General features: G+C 39.5%; 2 protein-coding genes across 3 annotated transcripts in view; one reads left to right on the top strand and one right to left on the bottom strand.

Moving 5' to 3' along the window:
- Positions 1–4,775: 4,775 nt before the first annotated feature.
- LOC135233107 (WW domain-binding protein 1-like) lies at positions 4,776–14,154 on the top strand. 2 transcript variants are annotated; one of them, XM_064296303.1, is made up of 4 exons: positions 4,776–5,181; positions 6,030–6,132; positions 6,492–6,659; positions 7,979–14,154. In XM_064296303.1, the coding sequence occupies exons 1-4, from the start codon at positions 5,119–5,121 to the stop codon at positions 8,479–8,481; spliced, it is 837 nt and encodes a 278-aa protein (XP_064152373.1). In that variant the 5' UTR covers positions 4,776–5,118; the 3' UTR covers positions 8,482–14,154. The 2 variants fall into 2 exon arrangements, with proteins under 2 accessions (XP_064152373.1, XP_064152374.1); XM_064296304.1 differs by lacking the exon at positions 4,776–5,181 and adding an exon at positions 5,192–5,362.
- Positions 14,155–15,076: 922 nt separating this feature from the next.
- LOC135233106 (VIP36-like protein) overlaps positions 15,077–20,647 on the bottom strand; it is a 30,205-nt gene continuing 24,634 nt past the window's right edge. The window contains exons 7-8 of the mRNA XM_064296302.1: positions 20,195–20,308; positions 15,077–19,447 (exon numbers count right to left, since the gene is read on the bottom strand). Coding sequence (XP_064152372.1) covers positions 19,305–19,447; positions 20,195–20,308 — 257 coding nt within the window. The 3' untranslated portion in view covers positions 15,077–19,304. The remainder of the gene's footprint in view (positions 19,448–20,194; positions 20,309–20,647) is intronic.

A 20,647-nucleotide genomic window follows, 5' to 3' on the forward strand; every position in this document is an offset into this window, starting at 1 on the left:
CCATTAATTACACCTCAGTGGCAGAGGGCATAGTAACATTTTTTGTGCATTTGAATTTGATTTTAGGAAACTGGTTGCATTTGACTCAGACATGGCTTAAATGTCACGCATTTGATTCATCTTGCAATAATGATTAAATCCCTGTTTATATTTACATGCCCCTGCTGAAAAAATATTGTTTTGTTTATTCACATCATAATATTTATAAGACTGAAAAGCAGGATGGTCATTTGGAAACAACATTTCTCCTCCTCAAAGAAAAACAATTTTGTTCGCTCTTGACATTTTTAATTGATTGCTGCATTGCGTAATACAGTAAATTGAGTCTATCATGGGATGAATGTCAATAGACATAAACATTGCATGGTCATTATTATTTGTCTGATTACATACTAAATAATTAATTAAATACTTTAATTATTGAGGCTATTAATTGATTGTTTGAAACACGGCTGGGAATATAGGGCATGTGGACTACTTGATGATGCAGGACTGAAACACATGGAAGACAATAACCTCAGATTTTAACTGGGCCCTAATTATCGTATTGAAGTCATTTTTTAAATGAAACAAAAATCTTCTTAAGTATGATAAACCACAGACAAAGCATTATCACACAGTCCCCCATCACTAAAGACTAGCAAAGGCTTGTGCTTGATCCACTAACCAGAATATCAGCCTGGATCCAGAGAGTGAATCCATTGCATCTTCTTCCTGGCATCACCTTGGGGTTGTTGGAATGATGAAAATGCCATTAAGCTGGCCATTTAAGAGCTGTTAAGCAGGGTCTGAAATCTATTTATTGTCAAGACTCAGTGCGAACTCACGCTGGAAACCCTCACTTGAGTGAATATTTAAAGTGAAGGCCATAAACATTTTGTTTTATTGTCACTAATATCCATAAGCATGTTTGTGTGATGAGGACTATATGGATTCCACTTGTGTCAAGAATCCCATTAAATAAAGAGACTATGCACGTACCATAGATTTAGATAGTCCCTTAGTATAGAGGACTGGCTCAAAGAAAGGAGGAAAAAATGTAATTGCTTTCGCGATGAACAAGGTGGAGATTCTCGTAACTGAATGGTAGGGCATTTTAAGGGATTTATTATATGCAAGAATGTCAGATGTTAGCATTATCTCTTTGAATGTGCATTTAGAGGTATAATTTCTGGTAAAAGCAATCATTTCACATTTATTTAAATTAGCCAGTCAGTGGTGGGTATTCAGATACTGACTCAAGGGGAAAATGTATACACACAAATGAAAAACAGCACCAACAACCTTTTTTTTTTTGTGTTGAAAGGCCATTATAGCATGGAAATCGCTTGCTTTTACAAACCTGCAGAGGAATGATAATCTTCTCAGACTCTGTACTGTGAAATACTGAACAAACCTTTCTAATTGTTATATATACCATCAAATCTGTTAGAATCCACCAATTGCTAAATCACATAATCACATCTTCCTCAGTCTCGTTACTTGGCCAACTGCTTGCTGTGAGAGAATTTTTTTAGGGGAATAATGGAAATTTGGTGCCCTCTAGTGGCTTTTAAGAAGAGTTATATTTTCCAAACAGAATCATATCATGGATGGGATAGTCTTTTGTATGAGGGATGGAAATAACAAAAAATATTAAATGAATGCTGAATCAATTAAATCGTAATCAAATAATATTGCATCAAAAAAAAAAATGCAACAAAATTAAACGTTGCATGAGATAAAATGCAATTAAATATTTAAGTGTTAACGCTAGCTATCAAGTTAAATAACCCCTCGTGATAAAAAAAAAGTTATTTACAGATCATTTTATCATTGTATCTGATCTTGACATTTATTCTCTAGTAGTTTGATCAATTCAATTCACTGTAATTCCAATTACTACCGCTTTTGCCAGTTCACTGCTGCTGTCACTACCACGGTTCAATTCGATGAAGCTTTGAACAACACTTTTATAAATTTCAGTTAATTTTCACCATGTGTCAATCAAATCACCCCATTCACTAACGAAGCCTACGTCTATGCACTTGACAATCGACTGTTCTCGTTAGGATTATCTAGCGGGTTTTTTCTGCAGTCAGTGTACCAAGACCGCCGCCCTCCGCAAAAAAGTGACTGGACCTAGGAAGATCTATTACATTACATTACATTACATTACAGGCATTTGGCAGACGCTCTTATCCAGAGCGACGTACAACAAAGTGTACAACCATAACCAAGAACAAGTATGACGAAACCCCTAGAGAGAAGTACCGGTCCAAGTACAGGGAACAACCGCATAGTTCAACTTGGACCCTGATGGTTAAACTGATTAACACTAACAACGAGAACGGCAACAACGCAATCTATGGAAAAATAAAAATAAATAAAAATATAAGTAGTCGTTAAGACAGGCGCATCAACTAAGTCACCTATGAAACAGCTGCCTAGTTACAACCCTAAGTTTAGTCATTTACAGGGGGGAAGGGAGGGATGGGGAGAGGTGCAGCCTGAAGAGGTGGGAATTTACCTATTCCCTATTTACCTATCAGATTCTCGTTTAGTGAGAAAAATCAATCCAAAACGTTCCCTTTTCCATTAGGTTAATTTTTAAATAGATTACAGTTTTTTACGATTGCTTTGACTCATTTTGCACAACAGAGTTTCAATGTGCAAAACTCTTAACACAGAATGCTATACTGCTCATTTTGGGTTCAAAATGTAATAAAGCATGCAAAATAAAAATACCAGTGTCAAATCAGGGAATATTATATGCAAAAGTTTATCACAGCACCAGAACATTAGATATTTCAAACAATGAAGTTAAATCATTGCTGCATTTTCAATATACAACAGTCATCATCAAATAATGCTGCCAAACACAAAATCCTTCTGATCAAAAAAGAGTTTGAAAGTGTTCTTTGGTCATAACGCAAAATGCTATACTCCTAATCTTGGGCTCAAAATCATATATAGCATGCACAATAGAAACAACTGAACCAAATTAGATTGTATTTCATGCTAAAGTTTATCATAGTGTCAGAACAGTGGATATGTTCATCGTTGAAGTTTAATTATTGGTGCATTTTCAAATACAACGGCCATTATCAAATAATGCGGTCAAACACAACATACTTGTTAGCAAAAAAGACTATGCAATGGTCATTTACTCATAAGTACTTGACATTATGTACAGAAAGCATCCCCTGTGATAGACTGCAGTATAACACTTGTGTTTTATGAAAGACAAACAAAATATTAGATTAGATTATATGAAGTTTAATCATTAAAGAAAAATCATACAGTAATGCAGTACTGTAAACTCAACTGTATTGTACAATAAAAATAAAAGCAACAGTAAAAGCAAAAACAGTTACAGTAACAACAAACTCTACTGTAAAGTTAAAAAAAAACAACTGCTTCTCGGTGCTTAAGCAGCATTTTGCCTCTCCGCTGCATTTGGCCACAGAATTTTGTCGACGTCACATGTGATGTCTTCGTTGGCAAGATAGCGCTGGTAAAATCTTTTAGAGTGCCTTATCCACCCCTGGAACTGCTTGGCTGTAATGTCATCACATGCCTCATTTATGGCCTGAAGGAGCGTTGCATGCTTATATGGACGCCTATTGTATACTTTCCACCTCCAGGCCGACGTGGAAGGCCGAGGTGGAAGGTATACGAAAAACTCCTCGATGGGGTTCAGAAAGGGGGAGTAAGGTGGAAGGAATTTTGATAGGAACTCTGGATGGGCTGTAAACCAGTCTCGCACAGCCAATGCACGATGGGAGTTTACATTGTCCCAGACAATGATGAACACCATCTGAGCAGTTGACTGTACGAGACAGTTGTACAGCCCATCCAGAAAATGAATGAGGCACACGGAGTTGTATGCCCCCAGCAGAGGGTCACGACCCTGTCCTTCGTTACCAACCTCAGCCTCACCGGCCTGCTCCATGTTGTCAGAAACTGCCATTCAGGTTTCTACGCAGCCTTTTATGTAGTGGTGAAGAGATTATCAATTGTGTTGCAATGCTACTCACCTGGGCAAGGTTGTTGGAAGTACTGAGACATGACTACAAACACCTGTTGAATTGATTTAGTGATCTGCATTTGTAGTAATAAGCATTTGAACATTGTTGTAATATTAGGTGGCTGTTTTCTGAGAATGGAGCATATGATTTAGAGTTTGGCACATTGTAGTTTTGCACTTTGTATGTCAGCATAGGATGTAGCGTCTTAGAGTATGAATTTTGAAAGTCAGTTCGGCACTTTGCATTTTGAGTTTTGTACATTGAAATTCTGATGTGCAAAATGAGTCAAAGCAATCGTAAAAAAAAAACTGTAATTGAAAAAGTGATTGCTTTTTTGGAGTTTTGGACAACTTTTTCCCACTAAAACAGAATTGTCTAAAATATGATACTTTTGCATGTCAGAACAGATCCCCAATTATTAAATGGAGAGAGAACTTAACTGTAGCCTAGACTAACAGACTTCACATAGATGAGTTTGCTAGCAAAACAAATTGTGGACAAGGCTGCTACAGTTATGTTTTATTAAGTTTTTACTGCCGTTTCTGAAGTGATTAAGTTTTCTTTTAAGAAACATAGTCTAATTATCTGTCCTTCATTGCGCAAAACTGGGCCAATTTAAAATGCAGCAGCTAAACTGAAATCTTTTGTGAAATATAAGCTACATTTGAAGGTAACCATCACTTAAGCACACGAGGAATTTGGATAAGAAGGCAGTTTGCTAGTAAGTTCAGATTTGTCTTAAAATTCGGATGTAAAGTATAACCAAAACAGAGTCAATTAGTTGTCGCTTTACATGTATGTGTAACGTGAGGTCAAAAAATCCAATAGCTAGTTACAATGTTCACAACTTCAACTGCTGGCTGCCCTCCAATGGCAGTTTAGCTAACTTAGTTGCTAACCAGCTCGTTAGATTGCTAACATTAGCTAGCTAGCAACAAACTCGGGGTGTGTTCATAGCCTTATCAAGGAAGGAAGGAAGGGAGCTAGCTAGCTAGCTTTTTTGTGTGGAAAACATGTAGGTACTGTAAAAGTAAGAATAAAGTGAATAATTTTATTTGATTTGTAGCAGTATATCAGTCGCAGTTTTGTGGACCTGAACCCAGGAAAGATGTCGGAGAAGACGCTACGACCTATTTTCTATCTGCTTTACACAGGGATGTGTCTGGTACAGGTAAACGGGGGCATCGCTTTCGGGGTCGGGTACAGTGAACATTTCAGCCCGTGGTTCACAGTTATAAGAAGGCCCGCTAGTGTCTGTTTTGTTTTGATCCCGACGGGATAAAGTCATGGCTAGCTAGCATAACTTCAGTTATCCTGCGTCTAACAACTAACTGGTTGTCGAATTATTTAAAGTAATGTTAATGCTTACTTAACGTTATTTAGCTACTTACAATGTTTCCAACTACCGGTTTCCGTAATTTATTTTCTATCCTAGCTAGCTAGCTAAGTATTGAGTTATGTTACCTAGCATATGCAGGTTTTTTTAGGTGGAAGTAATCTGTTGTTATAGCTATCGATATGTAGCTATATTAGCTCGCTAGCTAGTCTAGTTAGTTTTCTTGCTTAACGTTAGCTCTACCTGACAACGATAGCCTAACGTTTTTGCTAGCTTCATTTTCTGCTCACTTAGCTACCTGTTTTTATTTATAGGCGTTACCATTATTTGCTACCGCTTTTCATATAGTGTATGATTACGTCTACTTCATGGCTGAAAATAAGTGGTAGCCTACTTGTGGTATATTGGTACTTGAAGCGGAAAATGAGCTCCCTATAGTTAGTCTAGCTAAATCAGAGTAATAATTCTGGCGCACATTGATCGTTTAACACTATAGCACAACAAATTGAATCATATCAAATAGGTACATGAATAAAATGAACGTTACACACAGCTACGTTAAACCTCTAACATACGTGCTACAAAAGTTTCATTTTTATTATTAGGCTACGTCTTGCGGTTCCGAGTCAATTTCTAACTGCCGTACTTTCACCCCTTACATTTCATTTTGTTTCTGTTTCCAGGGGAAAGAGTTATGCTTTGGAGTGAACAATGAGAAATATCGATGTGAAATGGGCTACTGCTGCGGAGAGATGGAGTGCTGCACTTACTACTATGAGCTGTGGTGTACGTTCTCTCTCGCTTTTTCTGCAAAGTTGACTATCAGTAATGTGCGCCCAACTAATGATCATGTTTGATTTATTTTTTAAACATAGAATAACACTATTATTGCTTCATGCACAAATGAATGGCCACTAATTTAGCATCTGGTATGTTACTTTATATCTGATTGTGAATATGGCACATATACATATCTACTGTGTTCTTATAGAGACTGTTGTAGGTTTAGACTTGTGTCAGCCTTTGTTTCTGAGTGAAGATAGTCACTATTTCTTAGGCAGTTTTAACCAGGATTTGGAGTAACATGACTGGTCCCCAATCAGTGCATAAGGGCACTATCCACTTGGAGCTTTTCTGCATTTCAGGGTTCTGGCTGGTATGGACCCTAATCATTATGCTCAGCTGCTGCTGTGCATACCGCCACCGGCGGGTGAAGATGCGTCTGCAGCAGGAGCAACGGCAGAGAGAGATAAGCCTCATGGCCTACCAGGGTGCCTCAAGCTCCTTCATTTTGCCCCCACCCCATAATCCCCGTGAGTGACTCTTTCCCCCCACATGCTGACTCCACCTCCTTACCTGTGTTTGAGACAAAGGCATTAAGCTGGGCGTATACTTGCTGTGGAACCGAACTTCGGCTATTTTTTTTTTGCCTGCAAGTGCTCCTCCTTAGCTTCCACTTTCAAGTTCAGAAGTTGTAATTACGACATCACGCATCCAACTGCTGTTGATCGGAAATTTGAACAAAAATTGGATGCACTATGGAAGCAAGGTTTTTATCGCTAGTATTTTATTTATGAAAGCAGGCAGCACAGTACATGTTTTTTTCAATCAACGTCTCATGCATTTGGGCTTGCTAAAATGTGAGGACTGCATAGAGAGCCTTCGGAAAGTATTCAGACCCCTTCACTTTTTTCCACATTTTGTTACATTACAGCCTTATTCTAAAATTGATTAAATTCATTTTTATTTTCATCAATCTACACACAATTCCCCATAATGACAAAGCGGAAACAGGTTTTTAGAATTTTCCGAAATTTTTCCAAATTTATTAAAAATAAAAAACTGAAATATCACATTTACATAAATATTCAGACTCTTTGCTATGACACTCAAAATTTAGCTCTGGTGCACCCTGTTTCCATTAATCATACTTGAGATGTTTCTACAACTTGATTGGAGTCCACCTGTGGTAAATTCAGTCTCATAAAAAACACATTTTCAACATACAAAAATGCCAAGTTGCTCACACAAAGCACTGTCTATAACTCATTCATTCAAACTGGCAAAATCTAGGCCTGCCATTAAAAGTATTGATATCAAAATGACGCCAATTACTGTACTACAAACAATATAGGCTATCTTGCCTCACTTAAATTAAAGAAGCTGGAGTGTCACTAAACGGACAGTTGTAAAGCTGCAGTGAGTATGCACACAGTTATATGCGGCACCGTGTTTTGCTGTGGTTCGATTTCGGCTGAGTTTGTCTTCGTATCAAGTACACAACCAGCTTTCTCATCAGGTGGACAGAACTGTTTGGAATGCCTAATCACTGTAACCCCGTCCTGTCACTGTACTGACCTTTGTACTTTGGTAGTGTGTGCACTAGAATGCATCATCTTCTGAGATGCTTCTGTCCTATTTTGCAGTTTGCCAGCTAAGCAACAGCTTCTGTATGCTCTAATTAGCACTTAAAGTAAAATTGGATTAATGTTGTGTAAAGTTTGTGAATTCTGGCATATTATTCAGACAAATAATGAATCTTGCTGCTTGTATTTTGAAATGTGTGGCATCCAACAGGTTTAAAAAAATTTTATTAGCAAGGAATTCTCTTTTTCTGCTTCCTCATCATTAGGATTGTGGACAGACTTCAAACTCCCAGATTATGAAGAGGTTGCTGATCACCCCCCGACTCCTCCCCCGCCTTATTCTGAGGCTCCAACTGTGACTCTTCCCGCAATCCTGCTGCCGGCTGCCTTCCCTGCGGCGGGCGTGGTAATGGAAACGCCCATGGAGGAAGAGCCAGGGGCGGAGCAGGCCTCGGGTTCACCGGCAGTAGCGGCTGGAGCGTGCCAGTCAGAGGTGGGGGCCAGGCGGCCCGAAGCGCCTGCGGGGGATGAGCGAGGAGAACAGGATGAGCCCGGGCCCCGGCGGAGGCACGTTACGGGCGACTCAGGGATCGAGGTGTGCGTGTGCCGGCTGGACATGGACGAGGAGGACGGAGAGCAGGGAACACCGGGCCAGGGAGCTTGTGGAGACTGCTGCTCCGAGCGCCATGCCAACGGGCACAAAGTGCAGCCCTCTCAGCCCTCTCAGCCCCATCCTACTGGCAGTAACCATGCAGGAGGCCTGGTCTGAGGAACACCACCTGTGGCTTCAGCATCTGCGCTTGAGGAAGGCGAAGGAAAGGTGCTTCCGTCATTGTTTTCGTTACTTATCACTCTGTGACGATAGCTGAGCCGCGCAGTCCATCAGCCTATCAGATGGCTGTATCGCTTCATTATGATACTCGTTGGAACGATGGTGAAAATGCAAATGCTGTTGCTGGTGTATTTAGTTAATTGCAAAGTTTTTTCTGCATTTTCCCTGGGGCTCAGTAGCTGTTGAGTCTCAAATATGGTCACCTTGGTTTTGTCCGGTGTGAACCTGAGTGAAAAGCCATAGGTGAAATACTCAGTGGAATCGTGTGGTTGGAGAGAGGCGAGGAGTGACTTTGTGAAAGAGATGCTGTGGACGAGCAGGTGGGCAGGCGATGTAGGATTAAGACACTGAGGAAAGGACTGAACTCTTTTTTTGCACTATACACCCATGCTTACACTTGGGCAAGCTTCATTCTGAAAATACGACTCATTCCACTCCCACTCCACATTTGATGTTAATAACCAAAAACACAAGCTAAGCTTGAATTTAAAATGGAGAGGAGTTTTTTTATTTTTATTTTCCTTTGTAATTTTATAAACCTTGTCAGTGAGCATCACTAATTGGTAGGTTTTGTTTTTTGTCGGGGTGAAATGGGGCACAGATGTCAGTGCTGGAGGCTTGGTTTGCTGCACCTGTTTTCCATGATGTGAATTGCTGTTTGGGTTTGCAAAATGTCACCCCCCCCCAGTGCAGTTAAAACTCTCCTTATATTTTGCACTCAGACACTGGGCATGTGACATTATCCGAAAGAAACCAGCCCTCACCCAGGTGGTTGTGTGTAATGGAGCCTGCAAATGAGGTGGCCTACGGTGTCAACCTACAGTTGGTGTAAGCCTATAATTTCAAAATTCCGTATCTCAAATGAGTGCCTAGACTGTTGGACTTCTGTGTACCGATGGAGACGAGTTTTATAGGGAGAGTAGGATTCAGGGGTCTAATGGAAAGAATATTATTATTCTAGTTATTCTTGTACTTTTAGTTGGTGAAATGAACTCAAGTTGGGTTCACAAATTAAAGTGCTTTATGATATCAGATTAGAGGTTTTTTTTTTGCTGCATGAGGCATTGCTGCTTTATCACTGTATGCCTTATTATTACTATTGTTTTCTCTGCCTTGACTGATACTGATATAATGGTCTTTTCAAGCAACAATGCCCTTGTCTGGGCTGCTGTGAATTTTTTTTTTTTTTTTTAAGGAAAAAAAAGGTTTGTTTTTTTGGTTCCGATGTGTTTTCCATTCTGAGCAGGTTTTCCCAAAGCTCAAGGGATTTTTCTTGGTTGTGCGTGCAGTGTGACCATGTTGCTTTTTCCATGGACACTTCTGGATAGCTCAGCCTGTTAAGGCTGTCGTGTGACCAGGCTACACAGGCGGGCATTTGATACGGTTTCTACCGGTGCAGGTTTCGGCTGGCACAACTGACCAGGGTGTTGCTGGGAAGGCGGGGATCACAGCCTGTGGGACATGCTCGTCTCATCACACACCAATGAATCCCACCCACCTCCTGCTGGGATTGGTGCCTACAATATGCCTGTCAAATGTCCTCCTTGGACAAAATGTGTGTACTAGCTGGAGAACTGCAGTTAAATTAAGAAGCGGCTTGTCATCGCATGTTTGGGAGGAGAGCTCATATATTTGCCAGTGTTGCGGCATAGAACACAGACTCACAGAAATTGGCTTTCCTAAACGGGAGGGCCTCAGAAATTCAGGGGATATCTGAATTTCTGAGGCCACCATTTAACAACCCCAGGACTGTACAAATATAATTTAATACCACTTTTAAGGTGACAGACCAGAGGGGTGAAACCCAAAGCATGGAGGAGATTGGGTGCATTGAGGGTGGAAAGATTTGCTTGGGGGAACCGGCCGAATCTCATCTCGGACATTAGAGTCCGAACACCTGTAGCGTAAACCACCGAGCCGCGGCCAGGGCTTGACCACTATGGTTGCCCCTTTGTTTTCCGTGCGTGAGCTTCAAATCAACCACGCTTCAAATATTCAGGTTACTCCCGTTGGTTCTACAGTCCACTGGTGATGCAATATGCACTGGGCCTGTGATGCGTACGTACGTGACTACTGACAGGTGATTGTGAGAAACGAGAGAACGGTACAAGTTGCGGCTTGTAGTGTGGTGGCTGCGAAGACCAGCCTGTCAGCTGCATGCTGCAGAGCAGGCTTAGGAAGCCCTACTTCAGGGGAGTGCCGCTGCATTGTAGGTTTCTCAGTTCTCTCTGAAGGCTGCTACTCAGCTGTGATACTCGGGACTGTGGTCGTCTGGCTCTGCAGCAGAGCAGATCAGTAGAGCTGGCTGGTGGGAAAATGAAAGTGCTGTGCTGTGAAGATATGTAGTGCTTGGAATAAGCTCAGCATTCTAGTTGTTTGAAAAAATAACTGCGACTTTGTCACCGAGTCAGCATTTACTTGTATTTATGTTGTGGTGGCTTGTCTTAGTTTCATTTTCAAATGAGGAAAAAAGGAGAATTACATTGGGCAAAACCCGAGACATGCTCAGCCAGAAACTCATAGAATTCATGAAAATGAAACTGGGCGGCTTCCATTTTCTACAGGCACGTTTATTGTCAATCATGAGGCACTGTGCTGTCTTTGAGGGTTCCTGGAAAACATGTAGCGGCCACATATTTATATTGACTTGTGATATCCAGGCAAAAGTTCTGGCTGCTGCAACCGCGATCAAAGGTCCCTTTACAAAGGGTAGGTTGATGATTATAAAAATCACCCAAGGTTTGAGGGGAGAGGTTGAAACCCAAACAGTAAACTGGTGGATAAACAGACTCGGTGAGATTTTCTCTTTCCGTTGGTTTGACAATGTGGCCCCATAGCTAGGCTATATGTTCACAGAAGAAGAGTAGACGTGTTCACATGCAGTTGGTGGTGGTTCCATGTTAAGAACAGCTTTGTCCTAACCTGTGCCCATAAATATGATGCACCAGGACCTTTGACAGCATGCATCCTCAGTTCTGTCTGTTTAAGATCAACACCTGTCCCTTTACGAGAGGATTTCAGTCTGTGCAGCAGTAACTCCAGCTTTAAACGATTAAGCCTAATGCAGAGATCACTGGGACAATGTGTCTTCCAGTAGTTTTATTTTACTTCAGGACAATACGACCAAACTGGTTATGCTTCAACTATGATCATCCAGAAATCACCATTTCCTGTTTTGTTGAATATTTTGCGCATTTGGCAATGGTGAAAAAAACTTTATTTCATGATCAGTGCATTTGGTTTTTGTGAAGTTGGTTTGATTGTGCTTAGACAGTGTGGCTGGATTAAGCTATTTGGTTATTGAAAATAAATGGTTAGTATAGTCAGAAACATTGAAATGTCTTCTGGCCTAAACATGTTCCACCAGCAAAAAAAAAAAAAAGGAAAACTAAGGGCTATTTAGCGCAAATGAAATTGTTATTTTATTTTTCTCTAAAACTGTAAATGTCAATATAACATTGAGACACGCAAGTGATGAATGTCTTTTTTTGTACTAAAGCGAGAGTGATTTTTGTATGTGAGTGTCAGTTTCCTTATTTGTTGATGTGATATGATTTAGTGTACGTGTGGTTCAGTCCCCTCTCCTGTGCTCTGTTGAACCATTGCCCCATAGTCCCATGTGTTTGTTCTCAGGAATCCCATCTTACAAAAAGTTCAGGCAGCCGTAGAGGGGAGGGGGGCAGTGTCCTTCTACATTCATTATCTGTCTTGGCCCTTCTTTTCCCCTGAGCTTTAGTTTCAGCTTTTCACGTATGTAAATTTCTGTGGTGAATTTATCAGCTCACTGTGGGCAGGATAATTGTCAGTTTAGTCACTCTAAAAATTAACCTCAACCCTGGGGTCCTCAAGACACACTTACCACTGGCCCCTAATTCCTCTCTGCCCTTACGCCCTGAGGACAGCATCCAGTCTCATATGACCCATCCACCCTGTCTTCTTGACCACTTATCTGGGTTGTTGCATTATATTCCTCAGTACTGTATCATACTTAGCTATGCAACAACTTTGATCCTTTGGTGTATGCTGCAGTGATGTCCTCTTTTTATGTAACGGTTTTCACTAGTTGTCAGCAGAAGCAATACTATTCTCAATGCAGTTGGTAAACTGCACTGTCGGGGTGTGCACTCCTTTTTTTCAAAGAAAGTGCTAAGCTTACCTGTTAAATAAAACTACCTATTTCCATAATTCTGTTCTGTGTGCTTCGTAAATGTTTGACTAAAAAATAGTTCTTTTGTATCCTGAGTGGGGAGAACAGTGAAAGCCAGAATGTTGTTGATGTTCTTTTGTGGGAATTACATTCTATCCCTTGCCTTGTTTGTCAGGTTTGGAGCTTCTATTTTCAATTTAGCGTATGACAAAGCTGGAAACATCCAAGCAGACAATCATGTTTTCGACTGGCTTCCACCAAATAATGATCCTTATAAGGACTGATAGTGTGGCTATCCACTATATAGCTAAATGACTGTAACTTTGTTGTAACAAGTTGTAAAAAGCATGTCGCTGTACAGCAACCTGTGTCCCACAGTTTCCTTTACTAGGGGCGTGTATATGTCTGCTCTTAGTTGAAATCTTGGTTATGAATGCACCCATCTTAGTGAGCTAAAACAACTTTGGAAAGTCTTATGAGGTCCCGTAACAAAGCCAAATACACAATTAAAACAGCTGTTATACTCTGGTGTCCCCTGTACAGTGACTGAGATCTGAATGAAGTGCACCAGGGATAGGAACTGGACCTGGGCTGTTTTCAGTAGGCCCTAACAATTTTGTGTGCAATGAAATACATTTTACAACAGTCGGACAACCTGCAGACTTCAAAGTTTTTGCAAGAGCATTCGAGGGTTTGTGATGTAAAGCAAGAAAATACACTTAAAATAACTAGGCTTGTGCTTTGACATTATGTCTCCAGAGGTTGTATATGTCTAAAGAAACAAAGAATATGTTCAATTTTACCTTCTGTTGGAACCATTTCCTGTAGCGCATGCAACTTGCAGGGAAAGAAATGCTAGGACAATATGAACACTGATATTTATGTTTATAATTGTGAATAAATGCTATAAAATTAATCTGTGCCTATGTACATCCTCTGGAAATATAACACTGGTACAAGCTGCTCTTGAGTTGTTTGTAGTGTATTTTCTTGTGCTAGACCACAGTTCTCTATATGCCAGCCATTGGAAAGGCAGCTGGTTGTCAGAAACCTATGTTGGTATCTAAAGAGTCCTTCACTGCACAAAAAATGGTCTGGGCAAATAAAAAATGTGCAATAAAACTGAAATACCATTCAAAACCCCCAGGAAGTTCTCTTTAAGGAGGGTGCTGGTCTGTACCTAGCAGATGGCAATCTCTGTAGTCTTTCACTTGTAACCAGTCTCTGAGCATTTGTTTGCAATTCAAAGCATAGTATAATTGTTTATGTGCTTATTAAGGACTGTTTTAATTGAAGTGATATATTTTTCTATGCTCTTTGTTTAAAAAAATCCAAAAACAGATGTTAAACCTCATTGGAAAAGGACAAAGTGTATCTTAGTCCAATGCTACAGTTCAGAATTCTGCTCTTTACCCATCTTCATTTGTATTTTATTTTTATAATAAAATGTATGGACAAATGCATATATTACTAGTTGAAGTATTCTGTTGTCTGTGGTGTCGTTTTTTGACTGTTTGTTACATCTCAGTGGACCTCATAAAATAAGAGGATTAAACCTTGAATTGAAGTAATCTGTTCTCAGTCCTGAGTCACAGCAATAAAAGAAAAATTGTGAAGTGTAAAACTCAAAGGACCACTGCCAATTTGGACTAGTGCACCTCTTCCAAAAAGACAGGGAACAAGTTATATACTGGACAGTTCTGGAGGCTTTTATATTTTGGGATGCATATGGACAAATGATCAATCACTCTAGGTGTAGGCTGTGCAGTAAAAATTAATATTTAGGTATGCAGGGTTTTCTCTAGGTTTTCAGAGGGCTTAGGCGCTCTCAACTATATTTTTAATATATGAAAAAACGCTTTGACTAGCGGTTTTCGCCAGAAAAAGATGTTACGTGTGAACACAACCTAACTTTGTTTATCTACCAAGCCACGTTACATACTAACGTTAGTTCAATCGAGATATCTTTTCGCTATATTCTGTAAATGCATTGAACCTACCATGCATAAAAACGCTTGTCAATCACCCACTTCTATATATAATGCCATCATAGCGCAGAGTGTTTAAAACCATAAAGCCACCTCTCCTTTTTTTTGTTTTTTGTCAGCGCATCACCATACATTCATTCTGATACGTCGCCTAAATGCCTTTTTACGTTCATTCGGCTTAAGGTGCTCCGCAAAATCACTTAGGCGCTGCGCCTAAGCCTTTCTATGGTAGGGAAAACCCTGTTATGTATGCATTCTTGTGCAAGAAACTGTAGCACATGACAAAGTCCAGTTTGCCGATCATGAGCCCACTTCGTAAAAGCTCATTATTGTGTCTCATGAAGGCAACATACTTGTGGCTGCTTTTAGAAAAATAAATCAAGAGAAGGGATACCACTTTTTCAACAGCTGTATTTAATTATTATGCAATTGTAAGAACTGGAACTAATATAGACTTTGCAATCACAAATGGCACAAATCTATGAAGGCTTCAGCATTAGTCACCGCTCAAAAACACAGGGCATTACCATTTACATCGTGGGTGTGTGTACAAATGTTTCCATCCAGGCTCATAGTAATTAAAGCTGTACAACAAATGACTAACAACACAAACATGACAGACAATTAGTACAATGATATGTCTTTACACAGGTATAAATGTTTAGTAGATGTCTCCGGTTTTCTTCCAAGCCAGTGTCTGGGATGGCTTCTACAAAATAATCATACATCCATGTTGATTTAGACTCTAAACTTAAAGTCACACATTGAATCAGCATCCTAAAAATATTTAACCGCTACTAGAATTTTATAATTACTTTCTATTCAAACATTTATGAACCGCCTGCTAACAGTTACACTCCCCCTGCGAAAAAAATAAGCAAAGCATGTACACAACCCTACTGCGTGTATTGTCCTTTAGATTCCAAAGAATTTTATCCTTTTCAGAATAAAATTGAGAAAATGTTGCACCCTGTTGACACGACTTAAAGTGGTGTCTTCTTGTGGTTTTAAAATGTATATTCCTGCAGACAAAAACTTCCTGAGTATCACTGTGCAATTTGTGGTTTTTTATTTGGAAAAAAAATCACATTTCTCAAAATCACGTTTCTTATTTCCTCATTCATTGTAATAAAATGAATCATAAATAGTTTAGCAGAGTTTTGACCAGGCATAGTGCTCTTTTGGGGCAGTGGTAGACTGCAATTGAGCTCATTTGTAGAACTCAACAAATATCAAGAAGGCAACTTGAGTACAAAAATATGACAGCCTTCTTAACTGCGGAGTTTCATTTGGCTATGTAAATTCCAGAGGTGTTTCTCCTTGAAAATGTCTTTCTAATGATGTGAATCCTCTGATAAACTGCACAAGAGAATTCACTTCAAGATTTATAGGGTACATTTTCTAGTTTTCATGAAACATGCATTCAAAAATGCTCAAAAACAAAAGCTAAGCATTAACAATCATAAGAATATCACATGGTCAAAACATTGTAGATCAAACTCAACTTATTTTTACACTCATTTTAGGTTTATCTTGGTGAACAATTCATCCCTGTTTACCTGTTTAGCTGAATTCACTCAATTATGCATGGTTTTAGTAAGCAACTACATCAACAGTTTCATTCTAAAAAAAAATGGTTAAGCAGCATCCATGTGTCAGAAAAGATTAGCAGGTTTAGGCGTGACGCTCAAGACTGGTCAAAGAAAAAATAGTTCTTTAGGGATCTGGTTTTGTTCTACTTTTCACCAAAACAAAACCCAACTTAAATGAAGTGACCACAACGGAAGCAGGAAGGCAAGTAGGAGTTGATTCTATGGTGAGTTTCCTGTATTCGGGATACATAGTGGTATACCCAATGCGTGCACACGTACACACGTGCACACGCACACGACAGCAAGGAGCAGTTCTCACTTCTACCCCAATCTGCAGCAGAAACCTGTGCTGGTCTTTGCCTGAAATATAACTGATGAAATCACTATAGGATTATTTTTCTATAACATTACCTTTCTCTTTTGTAGCTTATATATTACTGGGAGTTTTACAAAAGAAAATCTCTTAAAATCATGTTTTGTGGATACAGTGCCCTCCAGAATTACTGGTACCCTTGGTAAAAATGAGCAAAAAAAAGAGAAAATGTCTTGTTTATCACCGTGATTGTACACTGAAAACATGAGAAATCTAAAAATTTGAGGTAAAATTATTCAATTAAAAAAAAAATCTTTATGAAAAAATAAACATTTTCTCAAAAGCATGTGTCACAATTATTGGCACCCCTAAAAATGGGGGAGGGGCTCTGGATCCCGGGCTGTTCCCTCCTGTTTCCATACTTCCTGCTTTCCATCACTTTGGAAAAGGTTTATTTTGGTCTCATTTGTCCAGAAAAACTTTGGCTAATTCTAATCTGGCCTTTCAATTCTTGCAATATTTTCACACTGGCCCTCTGGAGACTGCTCACTGACTAATGGTTTAAGGTTTTTCTTCACAGCTCTTAGGATCTGTCTGTGATCAACTGTAGTTGTCCTCCATTGCCTACCAGTATGGTATTTATTTCCTACTCCACCAGAGGTTTCTTTCTTTTTCAAGACTTTCCAAACCACTGTACTTAATATACCCAGTTTCTGTGCTATCCTTCCTCTCAGTTTACAGATTAGTCGATATTCAGCCACTCGGTTCTCAGGTCTTTAAGATGGTGTATACCTCTGACTCCAAATTAAATCTTCAGAGATGAAAACAAAGGCTAAATCTAGGACTAGACACTGGCTGCTCTTTTATATGTGATAAATCCATGCAAAAGAAAACACCTGAGCAACAGTTAACACCTTCCAGTCATCTGTTCATTTTGCACAGCTGAAAATGGGGGGGACTCAACACAAAAACAGCTGTTTCCGTAAAATGGTAAAACATACTTGCATGTAAATACCATGAAATAAAAGCAGATAATCTACTTTTCTCTCATATTTGCCTCTCTTGATCTCAAATCAAAATGCCTTAAGTATATAGCAAAAATAACATTTCACTCCACCACTACCGTACTTTTGGAGGGCACTATATTATTTATATTCATGAAAGAACCCACTTCCGGTATATAAAAAATAATAATCTTGTAATGGTGTAGATTTAAACTACAAACTTTCGGAAAACATAGCCTACTACTTCATACTACTCCATAGCTGCTTTTTCAGATGCCACTTATGGAACCAAGGACCACCTGCATTTGGTGGTTAGCAAGGATTTCAATCTTTTGATTAAATTCCAGCCTGGATGCATTTTGCAACAAGCGTTTAATCTGGCTTGACTGCACCTTAAACACTATATATACACTACACTTCACAATGGCTACTGGTAAACATTACAGGGTTCAATGCAGCTGAATTTATAGTGAAGTTTACCAGATCGGAAGGCCCCTGTAGTCTCCCCAAAAAAATTAAACATGAAATACAAGAGGAGCTATTGTCATTTCACACTCAGCTTTAGTACACACAGCATCAAACCCTCTCCTTCACAATCACCTAAGATTATTATTTGATCAACTGCAAAGGACACTGATGCTGAAATTTCCCATTCACCAACACACAATTTCACAGGAATCATGTTACACAGGACATACAACCACGTTGAATGTAACCACTGTTACATAAAAAAATAAAAAAAAGATTATGATTCCAGGATTTCCAGTTACATTTAAAAAGGAGAGACAGTTCTATGTGATTCTGATGGCTTTTATAATACACATGGTTTCACACAGGATGAACTCTAGGAGAGATATGAGTTAAGATTATGATTCTGCCAGACCAAATGAGGTGGCCCTGTTCAGCAAAGAACATTCAGTTTAAAGTGGTGTATGTCAATATGGAAGCTCTCAGAATAAGCACACTTCTATGTTAGTATCACCAGTAAATGAAAAAGACTGTCTTAAAAAGGGCATTGAATTATGCGTTTGTTGTACCTCCCCACTATTTAAGACGAAACAGAGTGTCTTTCTGACATGTTAATTTTGTGAAAATGGACAGTGCAAAGGGGAAATAAAGGGAATTAATGTGGCAATAACATTAATTTCTACAGTAGTCCTTTGAAAAAAATGCAGTCACGTACTTATGCCAAAACATGAAAATGAAAAAAAAAAAAATCCAGCATGGTATTTGCAACCAGAAAAAATTAGTATGTTAAAGAAGAAACCAAATGACTGGAAAAATGCCATGGGTCTTGGCTATTCAGTATGTATCAGTGCAGATCCACCCTGGCACATCCCACCCTGTAAAAAATCAACAGTAACCAGAAGAACTGGATGACAGCAAATGATACAGACATAGCAGAGAATAACCAAGGCACTTATTCTGTGGTGGCTTTACTCTCATTTGGAATAAAATGCACTGGTATGGCTGGCCAAGCAGGGTAGGGAAGAGAGCTCCCCCCTAGCTCCACCCCCCAACTCTAGCATTTAAAGGCAATTAAAGGCAGGGATTAAAGGGTGCAGATTACAAATGGGGGGGGGGGGGGGGGGTTAGGGTGTCAGTTCTCGTGGTGAGGTTGGTGAGAGCAGTATTGCTTGTCGTGTCTCAGTGCTTCGGTCAGAGGTTTCACATTTTCTTTCGTGCCGTAGAACAATTCAAATGTTTTTCCCTCCCTCAATAGAAGCGCTTGCGACGGTTCTCTTTCCAGCGGCTGTAGAGGACGATGGAAATGACCCCCAGCACGAAGCACCCCAGAACAGAGAAGAGGATAGTGAAGAACAACGTGACTCCACTCATTCCTTCATCCTCAACCTTGACTGAAAGACAAAAAGAGGGGACCATGAAACATAAACACTATGATCTTTCACAAAGTTGATTTACTCTTGTTTTTACATCTACCATAATTCACTACCAAGCAAATAATGACATTTTTACTGTAACTACAAGTACTTACAGAGATACTGCTGGTCCTATGGTGACCAAATTAAGAAAAAGGATCAAATAATACCTAATGTGTGTACAACTGATGATATTACGGCATCGTTGATGAAAATTCAGTGATTAAATGTCCAAATTTAATTAAACCGGGCGGTCTTGTGTGACTGCCCCATTGACATTTTAGAAAGCCTACAGCAGGTGGCATAGGATGCCTTAAATATGATGATGGATGTCTGACTAGTTAAAAGAGAATAATGCAAGTTGCTAATAAAAGAGGCCAGTCTAACGTGTTTGCACATTGACAGCACAATAACTTATCCTCAATGTCCAGGTCAAATTAACTTAGTGTTACATTAGCTAACTAGATATAGTAACAAGCAAGCCAATAAGTTTTAATATAACTATATTAGAGGTTATAGCAAACATAAGCTAGAATTGTTGGGAGTTTTGAGTTTATTTGGAGTTTTGATTTGATTTGCTAATTTTATAGTAAGTAACCAAGTTAATTAACTAGTCAGTTCAAAATAAACAAACACCATGGCCATTTCATTTACTGAAATAGTGCATGTGTGTGTGGGTGTGTGTGTGCATAGACACATGTGTATGTGGTTAACAGACTGCCTTACCACTGCGTACCACCATGTTGTCCACACTGGGAACTGTGAACTCCTCTTCCTCCTCCTGCTCACTGTGTGGCACTGTCAGTTGGTACAGCTTCAATGAGATCAAGTCATGGTTGTCTAGAGCAAGACAGAAGGAGCATGAAAATGATAAGAACAATGGTGAGCAGAGAAACATGGAAACAGTGCCAAATTAAGAAGCTATCGCTAAATGATGCAGAAAAGCGTATTCATGCCTCTGTATGTTCAAGGTGAGACTACAGCAATGCATTTTATCTGGCAAACTATATTTTGTTCCCCCTTCAGCTGGTCCAGAGCTTTGTTTGACATTAGAAGTATACTCTGTGCCCAGCCAAGGACAGATCACAAACCAACTGTTCCACCAGGATCAGCTCTCTCAGTTGTAATACAAACCCTAACAATTTTGAAAAGAATGTGGATTCAGAATGGCTCAAGCTG

The sequence above is a fragment of the Anguilla rostrata genome, chromosome 10, assembly GCF_018555375.3.
Source record: "Anguilla rostrata isolate EN2019 chromosome 10, ASM1855537v3, whole genome shotgun sequence".
Classification (NCBI taxonomy): domain Eukaryota; kingdom Metazoa; phylum Chordata; class Actinopteri; order Anguilliformes; family Anguillidae; genus Anguilla; species Anguilla rostrata.

Excerpts from the sequence above, each read along its gene's own strand:
- LOC135233107 (XM_064296303.1), top strand. The coding sequence starts at position 5,119 with ATGTCGGAGAAGACGCTACGACCTATTTTCTATCTGCTTTACACAGGG. Across the intron at positions 5,182-6,029 it reads CAGGGATGTGTCTGGTACAG|GGGAAAGAGTTATGCTTTGG; the intron begins GTAAACGGGGGC and ends TTCTGTTTCCAG. Across the intron at positions 6,660-7,978 it reads GCCCCCACCCCATAATCCCC|GATTGTGGACAGACTTCAAA; the intron begins GTGAGTGACTCT and ends CCTCATCATTAG.